General features: G+C 38.3%; 1 protein-coding gene across 1 annotated transcript in view; it reads left to right on the top strand.

The window, feature by feature from the left end:
- Window positions 1–5238, top strand: part of abhd3 (abhydrolase domain containing 3, phospholipase) — a 49061-nt gene extending 43823 nt beyond the window's left edge. Inside the window, exon 9 of the mRNA XM_028803665.2 lies at window positions 556–5238. Coding sequence (XP_028659498.2) covers window positions 556–734 — 179 coding nt within the window. The 3' untranslated portion in view covers window positions 735–5238. The remainder of the gene's footprint in view (window positions 1–555) is intronic.
- Window positions 5239–17667: the final 12429 nt, after the last annotated feature.

Here is a 17667-nt window from a genome sequence, read left to right as displayed (position 1 = left end):
AGTAAGTGTAATCAATTAGACAATGGTTTAACGGACCATTTCTGGGGATGCATTTATAATCTCCTATCTCAAGTGCTTCTTTCATTTTAAATTTTAAATGACTCTTCAGACTTGCTGATCTTCGCACCTGAGATATTCCTCTGCTTCACGGCTTGGGCCATTCTCTTCATCTTATTGAACTGTGTTTCTTTGACTGCACAAATCTTCTCCATATTTTCTCTCTCTACTACTATTACTGGGAACCCTCACCTTAAATACTCATTCATCATCTATTCTACATGACCAAACCACTTTAGTTGCCTTTTCTCATTGTGTTCTCATTGCAGGCTCTCTTTAGTACAGATAATAAGCACTCCCTAAGCACTATGTGACTCTTTTTCAATACTGTATCTAGTTTGCCTTCTATATTAATGGCTACATGCTGATGTGACAGTGGCTTCATTAGGTTGTCTAGTGCAACAATTTCTACAACACTCAACAAAAGAAGTTAATATTGCCAAGTTGTAAAACAGTTGAAAATTTAAAATAAAGCTTTCTTTTGGTTTTGTTTTTCAGCGGTTCCTGTGGAAGCTGCCAAACAGAACCCAAACATTGCAGTTCTTCTCACTGCCTATGGAGGCCACATTGGATTTCTGGAAGGAGTATGGCCAAGACATAACACTTATATGGACCGTGTCTTCAGGCAGTATATTCAGGCTGTGTTTGAGCATGCAAACCAACTTGTAAAGCTTTAACATTACATATTATAAACTAGAACATCTTACCTTGTATTGCCATGCAAAAAATGTATTTAAATAGAGAACAGAGTATACTGTTAAGGGCACATCATTGTAAATGCACAATAATCTATATATGTCCATGTGTATTTATACACATAGACAGTACAAACATGGTATGTACATATATATGTGTATGTATGTGTTTTAACAAAGACACTAGAAATACTTTAAATAAGCACTTGAACTTCTACCAGCAAGCAGTCTGTGATTATGATACTCAAAGTCCAAGCATCACAACTTTAAAACGAGTTTAAAAAAACTCTTGATTGCACTTTATTTCAAATCACTGTTCACCTCTTTCTTTATGAAGGCAAGAGCCAGTGTTAGATGTATTTAGTCATTTTAGCAAAAGCTCAAAGAGCTTCTGAGTACTGTACAGTATGTATTTACTTGAGGTGCAGTTTACTGGAAAATAAGTTACAGTATTCACTATAGTGAGATTTGTTGTATAGGTTTGTTGTAAAACAGTGGAAAAGAAAATCAGAAAATCTCACAAAAATGAAACGCATTTTTATTTGTGCAAAAAAGTCTGACTTCTTCATGAGGGACGTCATAATAAATTATAAGAAGGAAGTGTCAAACTTTGAATTGTATAAACTTGTTTGCCACTTTCAAGCAGATTAAAATAGACTATAACATAATAATTTATAAACTTGTTTGCCACATTGAAGCAGATAGACTATGACATAATAATTTTGTGTTTCCAAGATTTTATTAATCTTCACTATCAAAATATTACTCTTTCTTGGTCTGATAGTCTTTTGTTAATAATGTTCGTTACTAAGAGGGAGAGGAAGAAAGCTGACAGAAAATCAGAGTTATAAATGTAAAGAATTTTGTGAACCTCCTCATGTTGTAGCACTCATTATTAAAGCTTGTGTAGCACATGCAAACACATCCACCACATCACTGCCTGCAACGATTCCTCAGTGTGATCATCCATTGTGATTTTACACTTGAGGATGACTAAAAGTGTGCAATTCACTTCCCCAGTTCAGTTTGTCATGATTGTGTCAAGTGTATCTCTTTTTTAATAAGTGACAAAATTAGTAAGTTACCCAGTTAATCACAATTTATGCTGAAATGAAACCCTTATCAAATAAATGCAGAGCAACTACAGTTTAGTAAAAAATGTTCAAAGAAAACTGCTACACAAAACTAAAGAAATATAATCCTCTTTTTAATGATTTATACATGCAAAAAACAATCATATACCCAAATTAAACTTAAGTAATTGACATTTACAAGAATTTACATATTAGACTTTTCTAAGCAAAGCTGAAAATTCTCATTCCCCATTGATTCAAAATGTGTACAACTATTGTCCACAAAATGAATTACAATGTGTATTATGTAAATATAATTCTGTATTATTTTCTTTGTTTACCCTTTGCTTACCCATATTCCCTTCATTATCTCATCTCGACCTGGAACAAACTTCCAGGACTACAATAAAAATAAATCATAAGAATTAAGAAAGTGACTTACCACAGTCAAATATGTTAATTTTATTTTTTTGATATGAGCAAACTGAACTGTTCATAAAACCATATTAGTATTAAGCTGATATAAAATCTTTCTCAATTATTGGTACACAAAATGTGTTGCTACTTTGACTGCCAGACACACATGCATTTCTATTCAGTATGTGTCTGGAAGTAGGCTGTTACCCAAAACGTGTTATTGTTGTAAACAGTGATTAAACCTAGCGTTTGACGATTCCGTTAAAACTGGTATATCAAATGTTCATGTGCAGAGGTTGGCACTGATGCGTAGATAGTCTCTGTCTGCATGAGGACGTTCCTCACTGAACACTGACATACTGAGGAAAGGTGCGTCAATTACTTCAGCAAGAATTGGTGCATCAGGAAGAATAGTTAGGGACCTAAAAAAGTTCAAATAATGGGGTTCAGTGCTTTCTCTTGAAAGTAATACTTATATAGACAAAACGAATGTAATGCAAAAAAAATGCCTTTCAAAGATAAAACATACATGGCTTAATGATTCTAATACTAAAAATAAAATATCTGAAGTGAATTCTTACTTGCATTCACATATAAATGTATTATTGCCATAAAAGATCTATTTTTGTGCCACTAAAAATTTTCCACCTGTCACATTATACAGTCAAGTTAATAATCTTGCTTAGCATTTTGCCTGTTTTCATAGATTTATGCAAAATGTGCAATAGCAAGAAATAGAAAAGTGCAATAGTCCAATACTTGTGTTGAATCAAAGATGAAAAATTGAATGATTCAATTATACATTACAGTATGTCAATGATGGCCTACTCTTGGCATATGTCCAGTAGTTCCAAAGTACAAAAGAGCACTTTGAAGCTGTAATTAGTTCTACTGTACCTAACTGCATGCAACTTGCTGGGACAGTTTACACCTGCACATGAAGCCATGAATGCTTTATAGGGATGTTATATTCAATATGTAATACTATACGCTTATTAGCATTTATTAGAAAATGAACGCCGGAAACTGTATGGAATTGTTTGTTCTTTTAAAAGCAAAGAGATGCAGTCCCACTAGAAGGAATTTAAAAGACTGCAATCTGTCTCTTTTGCCCTATAAATGTATCCTTACCTGTTGAAAATAAAGCAGAATGGTGTTATTGTGCTAATTCCCCATCTGATACTATTATTTTCATAAACCAGTTATTTACTAGGTCTTAAAAAGCTCTTTAGTCTGACTAAAGTGAAACTTCACAATTCTGTATTCATATTAATAAAATGAATGAGTCAACTTTGTTTTTGCTATACAAAACACTTACAAATTGTTAGCTATAGTAGCCAAGAGACCTTTTTATATCTCGAGTTTAAATTCACTTACTTGGACTTAAAGGAAGGTGATGACTTGCTTTAGGCTGTTCTTGTCTAATTAGCAGCTTTGTTCTTAATGTTTAATGCTTTACTGTGTTGTGAAGCAAAATGCTTTGTAATAGATGTTTTACTGTACATGAAAGATGCAGCACTTGGGAATATTTTCTACTGAATTTCTGCCTTTAATGTCTTGTCATGTGTTTAATCGGATTAATTGTAATTTTTATATGAATTATGAAAGGTATCAGAACTTTATTCATGCCAGAGTGAAAATAGCTGTCCTGAATATGAGTGGAAATAGTAGTGGAAGCTCGACTTTCGTGTTTAGAGAAAGAGGGTTTGTTTTGTACTTGTTCAATGTTTATACCTTTTGCTATCTGACATTGAAGAATGAGGTAATGTCTGTGAAGCTGAATGGTGGAGATGTCAATGAAGCTGCCCTGGTGGTAAGAAATCTGAAGAAAGGGCATGATTGACACCTCTGACTATGGTTATTAGTTTCATTCTGACCAGATTGTGGCCAGCTCTTCTATCAAATTAGTTTTGCTTGAAAACATGGCTAAATTATTGACTGCCACTACTAAAGAGAGTTATTTATATCTCAAAACCTTGCCCATTACAGAATAGAACAATGTGTTAATCCAACTTAAAATAAGACAAAAAGAAAAACAAATATTTCACGTGGGCAATAGCTTTGTTGCTTCAGCATGAGTAGACATAGACATCAGAATTAAACAAGGTGGGGGGGGGGGTTAGTGTAGTAGGTATTTGTTCCATTTTCGGTTTTATCTTGTATCAGCATTTCTGGTCACATTTAATCTGAGTTCTGGAAATGTCTTATTTCTAATTGGATCTTTTCACATGAGAAAAATGTGCAATTTGGGCCAAATATTTTCTCAAAGTTAAGGTCATGTCAATCTAAAAGCACAAGTTAAACTCAAACCACCCTTCACCTCCCCGGTGTTTGAAATCAGCAAAAACATCTGTCTAGTTAGAAGTGAACATAAAGTGCAGCTAGCTACATTTTGCTTATGTTTACTACATAGTGTGTGGAAGACGAAACAAGCACTCTGCATTACCTCAAATTTTATAGTGAGAAATTGTTTCAGTTATCAATAGGCATTAGTCCTCAGGGATACCTGTTCATTGCTCAAACTTTTAAGGCAATAGGTCTTTTCTTTCTCTTATCCTTCTTATCACATTTAATAGAAGAATATTTTATGTTAAACAAAACTGAATGCTACTGCATGAACTCAGAGTAGTCTTCCACATCTATTAAGCCAAAAACTGGAACTTGAATGACCAAACTACGCAAGTGCATGGAATGTTTGCTCAGTTTCAGACGTTGTACTAAAATCCTATGTGGTAATCAATTTTAAACTGTTCCCCGACTTGAAGAATATTTATTGTCTTTACAAAAGCATGAATTATTTTGTGTAATGATTGTCTTGATCTGTGTCTACATTATAAGCTTGTTTTGCACAGGTAAAAAATTAGCAGTATGAAGACTGTATTTTATACATCTGAAATGTATACTTAAAAATGAAGATGTAAAATGTATTAAGCTTTCATAGCAATATATTTTAATGTAATATGTATAGTACATAATAAATATGGTTTTCCCTTTCAGGGTGTTTCACTCTTATTTGTTCACTACAAAGTCACATAAATGGTGTCCAGCTTTTATGCACCATCTTGTCAAGCAGCACAGTCATTGTGATTGAACAGGTCTACAGAACATAATGAAAGAATCCTGTCAAAGCAAACTTCACAGTAATCCTTTTTATTTCTTATATGGCGGGGAAAATAAGTATTGAACATGTCTTTTTTCTCAGTAAATATATTTCTAATGGAGCTACTGACATGAAATTTTCACCAGATGTTGTTAACAACCCAAGTAATCCACATATACAAAGAAATCAAAACAAATAAAAAGTCCATAAATTATGTGTAATAAAGTGGAATGACACAGGGAATAGGTATTGAACACGCTTACTGAAATGTATTTAATTCTTAGTAGAAAAGCCTTTGTTGGTAATGACAGCTTCAAGACGCCTCCTGTACAGGGAAACTAGTCGCATGCATTGTTCAGGTGTGATTTTGGCCCATTCTTGCACAGAAACTGTCTTCAAATCTTGAAGGTTCTTCAGTTCATTTCTTAGATTTTCAATTGGATTCAAGTCGGGTGATTGACTGGGCCATTCTAACAGCTTTATTTTCTTTCTCTGAAATCAACTGAGAGTTTCCTTGGCTGTGTGTTTGGGATCCTTGTCTTACTGAAATGTCCTCCCTCATTTCATCTTCAGGATCCTGGTAGATGGCAGCAGATTCTTATCAAGAATGTCCCGGTACATTTCTCCACTCATCCTTCCTTCAATTATATGAAGTCTGCCAATTACATGAAGTCACCATGTTGTTCTCACCTCCAAATGTCATTGTTGGTATGGTATTTTTGGGGTGATGTGCAGTGCCATTTCTCCTCCAAACATGGTGTGTGCAGTGACATCCAAAGAGTTTAATTTTGGTCTTATCTGACCAGACTATATTCTCCCAGTATTTCATTGGCTTGTCCAAATCTTGTGCAGCAAACTTTAAACACGCTTCAACATGCTTATTCTTCAGCAGTGGAGTCTTGTGCAGTGAGCATGCACAGAGGCCATGGCGGTTGAGTGTTACTTATTGTTTTCTTTGAAACAACTGTACCTGCTAATTCCAGGTCTTTCTGAAGCTCTCCGCAAGTGGTCCTTGGCTCCTGGACAACACTTCTGATTATTCTTTTGACTCCTCTGTCAGACATCTTGCGAGGAGCAAATGGTCGTGGACGGTTTATGGTGAAATCATGTTCTTTCCATTTCCAGATTATGGCCTCAACGGTGCTCACTGGAACATTCAGAAGTTTAGAAATATGTCTGTAACCAATGTCATCTGTATGTTTTGCAACAATAAGGTTACGAAGGTCTTGAGAGAGCTCTTTGCTTTTACCCATCATGAGACGCTTCTTGTGTGACACCTTGGTAATGCGAAACCTATAATTAAGACTAAACCAGCTGATATTAATTTGCACTGATAGGGGGGAGGATTGCTTTCGAACTACTGACAGAGTTCAGTTGGTTTATTTGCTTTCCATGCCTTTTTCACCTCCTTTTCTTCATTCATTCAATACTTTTTCCCTGTGACATTCCACTTTATTACTCATTACTTAATTTATGGACTTTTTATTTGTTTTGATTTCTTTGTATGTGTGGGTTACTTAGTTTTTACCGATATCTGATAGAAATTTTCCCATTAGAAATATATTTACTGAGAAAAACGTTGACAATTCAATGCTTATTTTCCCCACTATATATATGTGAGATCTCAACATTCATAAAGGATACATAATTCTAAATTAGGTATGTGAATAAAGTTAGTTGAAATATTCAGCTGATTTGACAGAAAGTAAGATTTCAACATAGCTTCCTTGTCAAATTGCAGATAGATTCTATAAATCAAATTTGCGCAACTGAAAAAAAAATCTGGGATTAGAACAAAGCAACCTCTGACAGACCAAGTAAAATGGATTTTGGAATTCTTCCTTATTAGGTCTCCTCATTTTATGTGCTCCAATGACACGCAAGATCAGAACTCATAAATACAGTAAGTGTTCCCACACTGATAGTGGCATCTTTTATAACACATGCATAGAAGCAACGGTAAGGTTATAGTCAAGCAGTGAGCAAAGAAAGTAGAGAGAGAAAGCATTCTTTAGTGAGACTGAAGTGTTTAGTAAGGGTACACATGGTATGGTGAGTACAGTAAACGATGTTTGAACCTTACAGCAAGAGCTCACTGACAATTCTAAGTACTGATGGTGTTAAGTTAGAGCTGGTCAGTTTTTTCTGCTTATCGGCGTGATGGTAGCCTGGTGGTGGATACAGCAGTATGCTGTTCACTGTTTTCATTTTTGTAAGAGTTTTCTGTCTTTCTTCATAATGTAGAGCCCATGCATATTTTTAATACTTTTAGTCATTAGGTTTTCTTTTATAGAGTAATTTGAATCTATACTTTCATATTCTAGTGAGTTTACTTTTTGAAATACCTTTTGGTAGTATGCAGGAGTGGTCCTCCATTTCAGAAAATGTAGACTCCTTCAGCAAAGGAATGATCAATATGTGTAAGTGCAGCCCTTTGTTGTACAGGTCAGTTACAGGTGAGCCGTTTGCTGTATGAGTGCATGTTGTGTAAGCTAAAGACTGTTGTACTCTCCATCGTGTAAATAAAATCTTGGCTAGCTGAATATCTATCTATCTATCTATCTAAAGTCCACCCTGTCCACTGTTCAAACTTCTTTTTACCTTAAAACTCTTTTCACGTGTTGAATTGAAATAACTAAAATTACAGAATTAGCTGAATGTAATAAGCTGCTTTATAACCGCTTTGCAAGACAGTAGTAAGAATTGAGAGTGCAGTGAGAGGGCAAGAAAGGGTAAAAAGACAAAGGCACCCTAAAAGCAAACAGGGGTCATTCCATGTCAGATCCACCAATTTTCCAGAAATTCCACACACTTCGGTCTCAACAAATTCTGAAAAAAAATACCAGGTGTGCCAAGGTTATTTAGGAGATATTCTCTGTAAAATGATTTTGATTTAAGATCAATACTTTCCAAGATACAGACAATTTTGTGAGGAGAGAGAGGTGTCAAATTTAACATAGCTTTATTTTTTCAGTAATTTCACAAGACCATATTTCAAGAATTAAACCACCAGCAGGCTCAAATTTTGCATACTGGTACCTTTACTTTTAATTTAATAATTTAATTGTGAATTTCCCCTTGGGATTAATAAAGTATCTATCTATCTTTATAGATATAGTACATAACAAAATCAAAATGTTGGTCCACTTGGTAAGAGCAGGCCTTCAAAAATAGAAAAAAATATTTTGCGTCTTTGGCTTTGCCATGTTTAGGCTTTCAGAAAGCACACTTTTTTTTTTTTTTTTTTATTTATTAATTTTATTGTAATCATTCCATACAAATAGAACAATTTATGACAAAAAGAAAAAAAATTGAAGACAAATCAAACCCCACCCCTGAGAAGGAGAGCTTAGCCAAAGGAGGATTGCTTAGTGCTTTTTAATAAGGCAACAATAAACGAAAGAAAGGAAGAAATTTCTATAGGTAAATAAAAAAATGGAGAAGGAAAATAAATGTGGTTATAGTTATTTCTCTTATTCTAAAATAATATTGATTAGATCCTGCCAGGTTTTGAAAAAATTCTGTACAGATCCTCCAATTTTTTTCCAAATTCAAATAATATAAAACATTGGTTTCCCACTGACTTATCAGAGAAGTGTTAGGATTCTTTCAATTTAACAAAATAAGTCTGTGTGCCAAAAGTGTAGTGAACGCAATCACCATTTGCTTGTCCTTCTGGAAGAACCCCGAACACAGCTGTTAATGGGTTAGGAGGGATTGTGACCACAAGGCTGTCTGAAAGGCACTTAAAGATTTTGGTCCAAAATTATGTTAATTTGGTACAGGCCCAAAACATTGACCCAGTGAGGCAGGAGCTTGGTTGCAGCGTTCGCAGGTTGGATCTTCCCCTGGAAACATTTTGGACAGTTTTAAGCGAGACAGATGAGCTCGATATATAATGTTTAGTTGAATAATTCTATGCTTTGCGCATATGGAGCTCGAGTGAATTCTCTGCTTTGCTACCTTCCACTCCTTTTCTGATATATTAATTAAGAGATCTTCTTCCCAATGCCCTCTTGGGTCTTTGAATGGTAGGGACTCTAATAAGATTTTATATAATGCGGAAATGGTGTTTAATTCCTTGAAATTGAGCAGTATTTTTTCCAGCATGGTGGAGGGTACGAGGTGAGGAAAATCGGGCAGTTTCTGTTTAACAAAATTTCTAATTTGAAGACAGTGAAAAAAATGTATAGCTGGGAGGTTGAATTTGGAACGTAATTGTTCAAAAGATGCAAATATATTGTCTATATAAAGATCTAGAAAGCATACTTCTAACTGATACAGCCTGCTAAAATTTTTTTCCCATGTTTAGACACCTGCACAGGGCTTTTCAAAAGGTTACAAACAAACAAGAAACTGAATCAGGGTTTGACCAGCAGACCTCTCAAATATGAAAAAAATCATTTTGGGTCTAATTTTCAGACCAGCTTAATGACTGTGGAAATGTCCAGACATTTTTTAAATTATTTTTTCCTGTAACCTACATGGTCCCCTCTTTCTCAAAAAACATATCTTACTTTTCTTATGTGAATCTTTGATTTTTATTTTCCATTCTAAACATGTGTTAAATTCACCATTTGTCAGTAATGATAATAATTCAAGTTCTTCATCGCTAACTTGGGTATGGGATTAATGGAAAAAATACAACACTAATTATAATGAAATGTTAAAATCTTGGTACTGCAGCAGCAGGAATGTGACCAATTTCATTTCTGTTTTAGTAGAAGTGCAGAGTGTAGGGCATCTTTGTCTTTGAGATCAAGATGGTACTGCCACCCACAGACCATTGTAGGTGCACTAAGAAGAACAATGACACACTATAATGGCACCTGTGAAGGACAGCCGGGTCCCATGCCCGGCTGGGACGCCCCTGCTGCATCTGTTCCGGGGGAGCCACCATGGGCAGCTCAGTACCTCTCCCGGGACGCTTGGTGGCAGCCTCCCTGGTGGACGATGATTCCCCAACCTGGCGCAAGGCTCCATGGGAGATGGAGTCCTCCACAGCCTGGTTGGGGGCTTGGATGGCCGCCAGGGGGAGCTGCATGGACTTTCCAGCCCAGCTGGTCGACTCGTCAGCCCCACCCGGAAGGTCAATTAGGGCCAGGTAATCAAGCACCTGGAACGCTTCTGGGTGGGGTATAAAAAAGGCCAGCCACCACCACTCGGGAGAGCCAGAGTCGGGAGGAGGAGGACTAAGGAGGAGGAGGAGGAGGAGGAGGAGGAGTGGTGGTGGTGGTGGTGGTGGTGGTGGTGCTGAGGTGGATAAAGAGAGTATTAATTGTGAGTGTATTTGGGACTGTGTTGGGCCTGTGGGACACGGGGAAGGCGTGCCCCACGGCTGAAGAAGAATAAAAACTGTTTTATTTAAGTACGTGCCTCTGCCTGAGTCTGTGCCGGGTTGGGCGCTATAGAGCGCCTTTTACACACCCAATAAATATCGTTTCTAGGTGGCCAAAGGAGACACTGTGCAGGATAGCCTGAATGCATGAAACATATCATGTCTGATTCCACATCACTCCAATCCAACATTTTCCATCATACATTCACTAACATATCATCCAATAGGACACTGGTCTAATGTGAGGGACACATCTGATCCATCTTTGAGTATACCATCTTCAGTAGGGATGTAACAGTGGTATTCTTGAGTACCAGGTACTCTTTTGGCCATGGAGAATCACATTCTCTGTTCAGTAACATGAGCTAGAACATTGTCATTTGATATGAAAAAAAGTTTTGACATTTTTGATAACTTACTGATTGAAAACTCAATGATTACCATTATTGACACATGGTGCATTTGGCCTTTGTTTAGGATGGAAAATAAACGTGATTTTCATAAGAAAAGTAATGTTTGTGTTTTGAGAATAAATTAAAAATATTTTAAAAGATTATCTGCACATTGCTTCTCTCCACATGTTGTTATGGTGCTCTGAAAATGAAATTTGAAATGATTTTTTGGATTTGAGAGGTCTGCAGTTCAAACCCTGATACAGTTACTTTGCTGTTTATTGCTTTTTCAGAAAGCCTATATAGTTATCTGAATAAGGAAAAAAAAGTGAAAACTTTGTCTTGGTTACAAATTTGTGTTTCTGAGGCCTAAACATATCTAAGCCAAAAAGTCAAATTAAATTTTGGTCAGTTTCAAAGGGATTCTTTGAACATGCAGGGTCATCTGGACCAAATGTTTTGATTTCGTCACATACTATACCAATTAATGTACCAGTGTGCAAAGTCTGAGCCTGCTCGGTGGTTTAGTTCTTGAAGGAAAAACGAAGCCGGATAAAATCGACACCCACTTCCACTCGGTAAACTGCCTGTATTATGGAAAGTATTGATCTTACATCAAAAAAATTGTGCAGGGTGTCTCCTTGCTATCATGGGTACATCTGTGAATTTTTCGAGTCTGAAGTATGTGGGCCATTGGTTGATTTGACATGGAATAACCCACAGGACAGCGCATGTGGTACATCTGAAACCCCATCTTACCAACATTAAAGCATCCAGCCACATACATAAGCATAAAACAGGGAATACATTGCAAGGCCTTTTGTATCAGTGCTAGCAGACCCAGTAATAGATAAGTATTAGATCAGCCAATTCTGAGCTGCTGTAATTTTGACATTAAAAAATTCAAATTTTCTTTGTAACATTTATTCTTTATAAATAACATTGACTAGATTTCTTAGATTTTAACATCCCTATTCCAAACACCAAAACAGCAATCAAAATCATCAGCCTGGAGGTGATAACTAAGGGTTACCAAAATATACGGGCCTAGGCTTGCAATGTGCAGACCAAGGCCAAGAATGTGGAAACATTCAAGGACGCAGTCGGGTATAAGAAAAAGGCTGGGTACTTCCACACAAGTTTAGTTTCTGAGTTAGGTAACCAGGCAATATTTTAGAATCCTAAGGGTCATTCATAAATATTATGGGTAAGTATTGTTTCTTGTTACTATGGCAAGTGTATTTAGAAGAACAAGCTTATTCTACTTTGAAACTGGAGGGAATACTGGAGTGTGCTTGATAGGTACTTCAGTGACAAAGATATTTAAACTTTCTGATGCATGTGGCGAAGAACAGGATTCTCAAGTAATTCTACAGTAGGAATACACTTCAGTATTAAATGCACAGAGCAGGGTAAAACAATAGGACCACTTTGGGAGCTCACGCTGCATTTGGTAACCTTGCCATTTAAATAAGAAGTCCATGTCCATCACCTTTTAAACTAATGGCCTAGACTATATAAGTCAATAAAATATAAAAAACATCCATCCATCCATTTTCCAACCCGCTGAATCCGAACACAGGGTCACGGGGGTCTGCTGGAGCCAATCCCAGCCAACACAGGGCACAAGGCAGGGAACCAATCCTGGGCAGGGTGCCAACCCACCGCAGGACACACACAAACACACCCACACACCAAGCACACACTAGGGCCAATTTAGAATCGCCAATCCACCTAACCTGCATGTCTTTGGACTGTGGGAGGAAACCGGAGCACCCGGAGGAAACCCACACAGACACGGGGAGAACATGCAAACTCCACGCAGGGAGGACCCGGGAAGCGAACCCGGGTCCCCAGGTCCCCCAACTGCGAGGCAGCAGCGCTACCCACTGTGCCACCGTGCCGCCCTATAAAAAACATAAATTATAAAAATATATACAAGTCACATTCCTCAGCCTCCCCGGTAAGGTCTATTCAGGGGTGCTGGAGAAGAGAGTTCAGTCGATAGTCAAACCTTGGATTCAAGAGGAACAATGCAGATTCTGTCCTGGCCGTGGAGCACTGGACCAGCTCTACGCCCTGGCCAGGATCCTGGAGGGGGCATGGGAGCTTGCCCAACTAGTCCGCATGTGTTTTGTGGATTTGGAGAAGGCATTCGATCGTGTCCTGCGAAACATCCTGTGGGGTGTGCTCCAAGACTACGGGGTACAAGGCTCGTTGTTACGAGCCATTCAGTCCCTGTACAGGAGGAGCAGGAGCTTGGTCCGCATTGCTGGTAATAAGTCAAACTCGTTTCCTGTTGAGGTTGGACTCTACCAGGGCTGCCCTTTGTCACCGATTCTGTTCATTTTTTTTTTGTTCAGTTTTATGGACAGAATTTCTAGGTGCAGCCAAAGAGCAGAGGGGGTCTGGTTCGGTGACCTCAGAATCTCGTCTCTGCTATTTGTGGATGATGTGGTTCTGTTGGCTTCATCGGACAGTGACCTCCAGCTCTCACTGGAACGGTTCACAGCCGAGTGTGAAGCGGCGGGGATGAGAGTCAGCACCTCCAAATCCGAGACCATGGTCCTCAGCCGAAAAAGGGTGGAGTGCCCTCTCAGGGTTGGTAGCGAGATCCTGCCCCAAGTGGAGGAGTTCAAGTATCTCGGGGTCTTGTTCACGAGTGAGGGAAGAATGGAGCGTGATATCGACGGGCGGATCGGTGCGGCATCCGCAGTAATGCGGGCTCTGCATCGGTCTGTCGTGGTGAAAAAGGAGCTGAGCCGCAAGGCGAAGCTCTCAATTTACCAGTCAATCTATGTTCCTACCCTCACCTATGGTCATGAGCTATGGGTAGTGACCGAAAGAACGAGATTGCGAATACAAGCGGCTGAAATGAGTTTCCTCCGCAGGGTGTCTGGGCTCTCCCTTAAAGATAAGGTGAGAAGTTCAGTCATCCGAGAGGGGCTCACAGTAGAGCCGCTGCTCCTCCGCATCGAGAGGAGTCAGATGAGGTGGCTCGGGCATCTGATCAGGATGCCTCCTGGACGCCTCCCTGGTGAGGTGTTCCGGGCACGTCTAACCGGGAGGAGGCCCCGGGGAAGACCCAGGACACGCTGGAGGGACTATGTCTCTCGGCTGGCCTGGGAACGCCTTGGGATTCTCCTGGAAGAGCTAGAAGAAGTGGCCGGGGAAAGGGAAGTCTGGGCATCTCTGCTCAAGCTGCTGCCCCCGCGACCCGACCTCGGATAAGCGGAAGAGGATGGATGGATGGATGTGTCGATGGTATGTATAACTAGAAAGAACCTCCAATCAGGCTCAAATTTGGCATTCTTACTACAATTCTGAAAAACAAAAATCCAGTTTATTTTGGACAAAACAAGTTCAAGAGAAATTCTATTTTACTGAATATTGCTTTTTAAATATTGTTTCAAATAACAATTATAAACAACTAGCTGTCTCCTGCGGCTCTACCCACGTAGTAGTGAAACAAGGCAAACTTTAAAAATCAATTAAAAAATGTAATAATTTGTATTGAGAAGAATTTATATTAATAAGCTTTCGTATCTGAGGGCTTCTTGATATACAATGTTTTTGGTTTTGCTATCAGGGGCGAGAATGTAGCTGTGTTCTCTTTGCCAAAAATGTAAAAAGTTGGCAAGGTATCTCTAGCCAAGTAGAAGGTAGGTACGCTCCAAGGTCAGACGTTGCCACTGTAGCTGATCGTGTTCAGCTGATGGGAGAGCATCCCCCATGTGGGGAGAAGAGTATGTGGCCGTGATATCTCTGCCAATGAGCAGGTACGATCTAAAACACATGTAGCTGTGATCTCTCTGTCAAAAACTTCAAACGTTACTCTTTAACAATCTCTAGATGATAATGTCTGCTGAACAAACAGGTATTGCTAGCTAAGTAGAGGCAAGGTGTACTCCAACACGTGGTGAGAGGTAGAGTGGCCCGAACGACGGCTGGTGTGTGAGTGAGGAAGGTCCCACCCAGTTCCCTACTCCTGTTGTCCCACCTCCCCCCTCCCCTCGGCCCGCAGCCTGTGCACGAATAAATCGGTGCTACAAACGAACTATAACACTTAGTGCAATGAAAGAAGTCGCAAAATCAGCTGGAATGTTCAAGCAAATTATAGAAAAAAAACAGATCTAAATCCGTTAAGTAGTTCTCATGAAAAGCGGACTGAACAATAGACAGCTGTTCGATTTTATATACTGTATATAGAAATTAATAGATCTATGCATTTCATTTGAAGTAATTATAACGTACCCTACTATTTCTATGACGCTGTCATTCTTTATTTACCGAGAAAAATATATATTTTTAAACTTTTTCAAAAACCCTTTGAATAAAAATATCTACAGTATAAAAAATTCTCAAATGTTTTTCAACAATCAACAAAATCATCAGATGCTTAATGAGAACATCTGGCGTGATTTCTGTTCAGACATCTTCATTTAGTGGATGTTTATATCATACACTGTATTTTTTTGTCAACTGCGCACTAATATTGGGTTTGTTTTTATAAATCTGAACCATGAAATATGTAGGTGCTGCCAATGAATATGATCAAAACATGGAGTAAATTGCTTTTTCCCCTTATTATGCACTAATTCAATTCTTGCTCACCACATTACTCCTTCTGTCACTTTTACCACTTTCCATGGGATTTTTTGCCTTCCTTTTTTTGCTCTTTACACTATCACATGATATCAGTTCCTGTGTTGTTTATTTTTTCTCTCCCCTGGATATTCTTTCGTATTTTACTTTCCATCACCCATTCTTTCTGTGCCAATTTACATTGTCAAAAAGCATACAATTGTAGACACTTCATATTTGGAATTATCCGTCAACATTCTTTAAAAACCATCAGATGTCAGTCTCAGCAAGTAATCTGACACGTAGACTCCCTCTGCTTACAAATACATGGATGATGCTCCTTTGTCACAGAGGGTACTCAAATGTAGGGTAGCGCTGCTGTCTTACAACAAGGAGGCCGTGGTTCAATTCCTGGGTCCTTCCTCTGTGGAGTTTGTAGATAGATAGATAGATAGATAGATAGATAGATAGATAGATAGATAGATAGATAGATAGATAGATAGATAGATAGATAGATAGATAGATAGATACTTTATTAATCCCAATGGGAAATTCACAAATGTATGTACTCCCTGTGGCCATGTGGGTTTCCTCCCACAGTTCAAAGACACGCAGATTAGGAGGACTGACAATGTTAAACTGGCCCTAGTGTGTGTGGGTGCGCATATCAGTGTTTGCGCTAAGACAGGCTACCGGCCTGTCCAGGTTTTGTTCCCGCCTTGCACCCTATGCCCGCTAGGAAAGGCTCCAGCTTCCCCGTTACACTGCTCTGGATAAAGTGTGTTTAGAACATGAATGGCTAGATGGTATTTTTAATTTACCCATACTGTTCTCTATACCTAAATGCTGCTTCCATTTATCTAATAAAATGGCAGCAGCAGGAGAGCAGACTGCTTATTCTAAAATACCTGAGGCTATTAATGAAACTATCGTTCATGTTCTCTCTAAAACCAAAACTGATCCCTAAAGTATATAAACAATGCTCCACTTTCTTAACAGTACAGGACCACATCCAAAAAGTGTGTACCTGAACATATGAGAGGCTCTCATTATTTGTGTCATAAAATTGCCAAAAAATCAGTCACGTATAAGCTGACTGGTAATCATGTTTAAAGAGTAAAACAATGGCCAGTACCTCGCTCAGTTGGTGAGTCACTGAAGAGAATTTGGTTTATTTCCACAGTGATTTATTCAGCAATCAGAACTGATAAGTCACATTAATCACAAATATAATATCTTAAGACCAAAATGAGATTATTTAAAATGAAAGGGCTCCTTCTGGCATATCTCCTCAGACAGAGTGGTGTCATGAAATCTCTAGTATCGGAAACTGTACGTTTATTAGAGAGAACCTACATAAGAGTTTGTTTTATGAGGTTAAGCAACTGTGTCACAAAGTAGAAAGCAAAGACATGACAGTAAGTGTGTAATCTGTGACTAAACCTTTCAAAGTAAAGTAGTCCCAAGTAAGAATTTCACTGTACTCTGTACACATGGCAAAAATCTCCTTGTCAACCTGCGTGTGTGTGCAGTACTTAATTTTATAAATGCATATTTTTAGGCTTTTTCTCTGAATGTTGTTTCCAGGTTTTTACTACATATTTATTCTGGCACAAATCTTATGTAATTCTTGCCTCCTTTTACTTTATAACTACATATTTCTTAACACCACCCCAATCCCGATGCATTTGAAGAAACATATTTAATTACAAAGTGTGAAGATTTTATCTCCAAATCTATGACAGATAACAACAAAAATAGACACCCTACAATTAGACATACCTAAAAGTCAACATACATACTGAAATGAAATGGTTAACTCGAAGATAGGTCATCTGACTGAAATATTTTGCATGTGCATCTGAACAAATAGCTTGAATTATTAGGAGTTGTTCAGCTACCAACCTGAGCAGGATTTCCTCCAGTCAGCTAGAACCTGATGAACTGCACCAATCAGTGCTGTCGTCTTCTATAGTTCATAGAGCAGTGGTCCTCAGGTTTATTCCAGGGG

The sequence above is a fragment of the Erpetoichthys calabaricus genome, chromosome 6, assembly GCF_900747795.2.
Source record: "Erpetoichthys calabaricus chromosome 6, fErpCal1.3, whole genome shotgun sequence".
Lineage (NCBI taxonomy): Eukaryota > Metazoa > Chordata > Cladistia > Polypteriformes > Polypteridae > Erpetoichthys > Erpetoichthys calabaricus.
The sequence above is the reverse complement of the archived record's forward strand: the minus strand, read 5'-3'. Positions and strand labels throughout refer to the sequence as shown.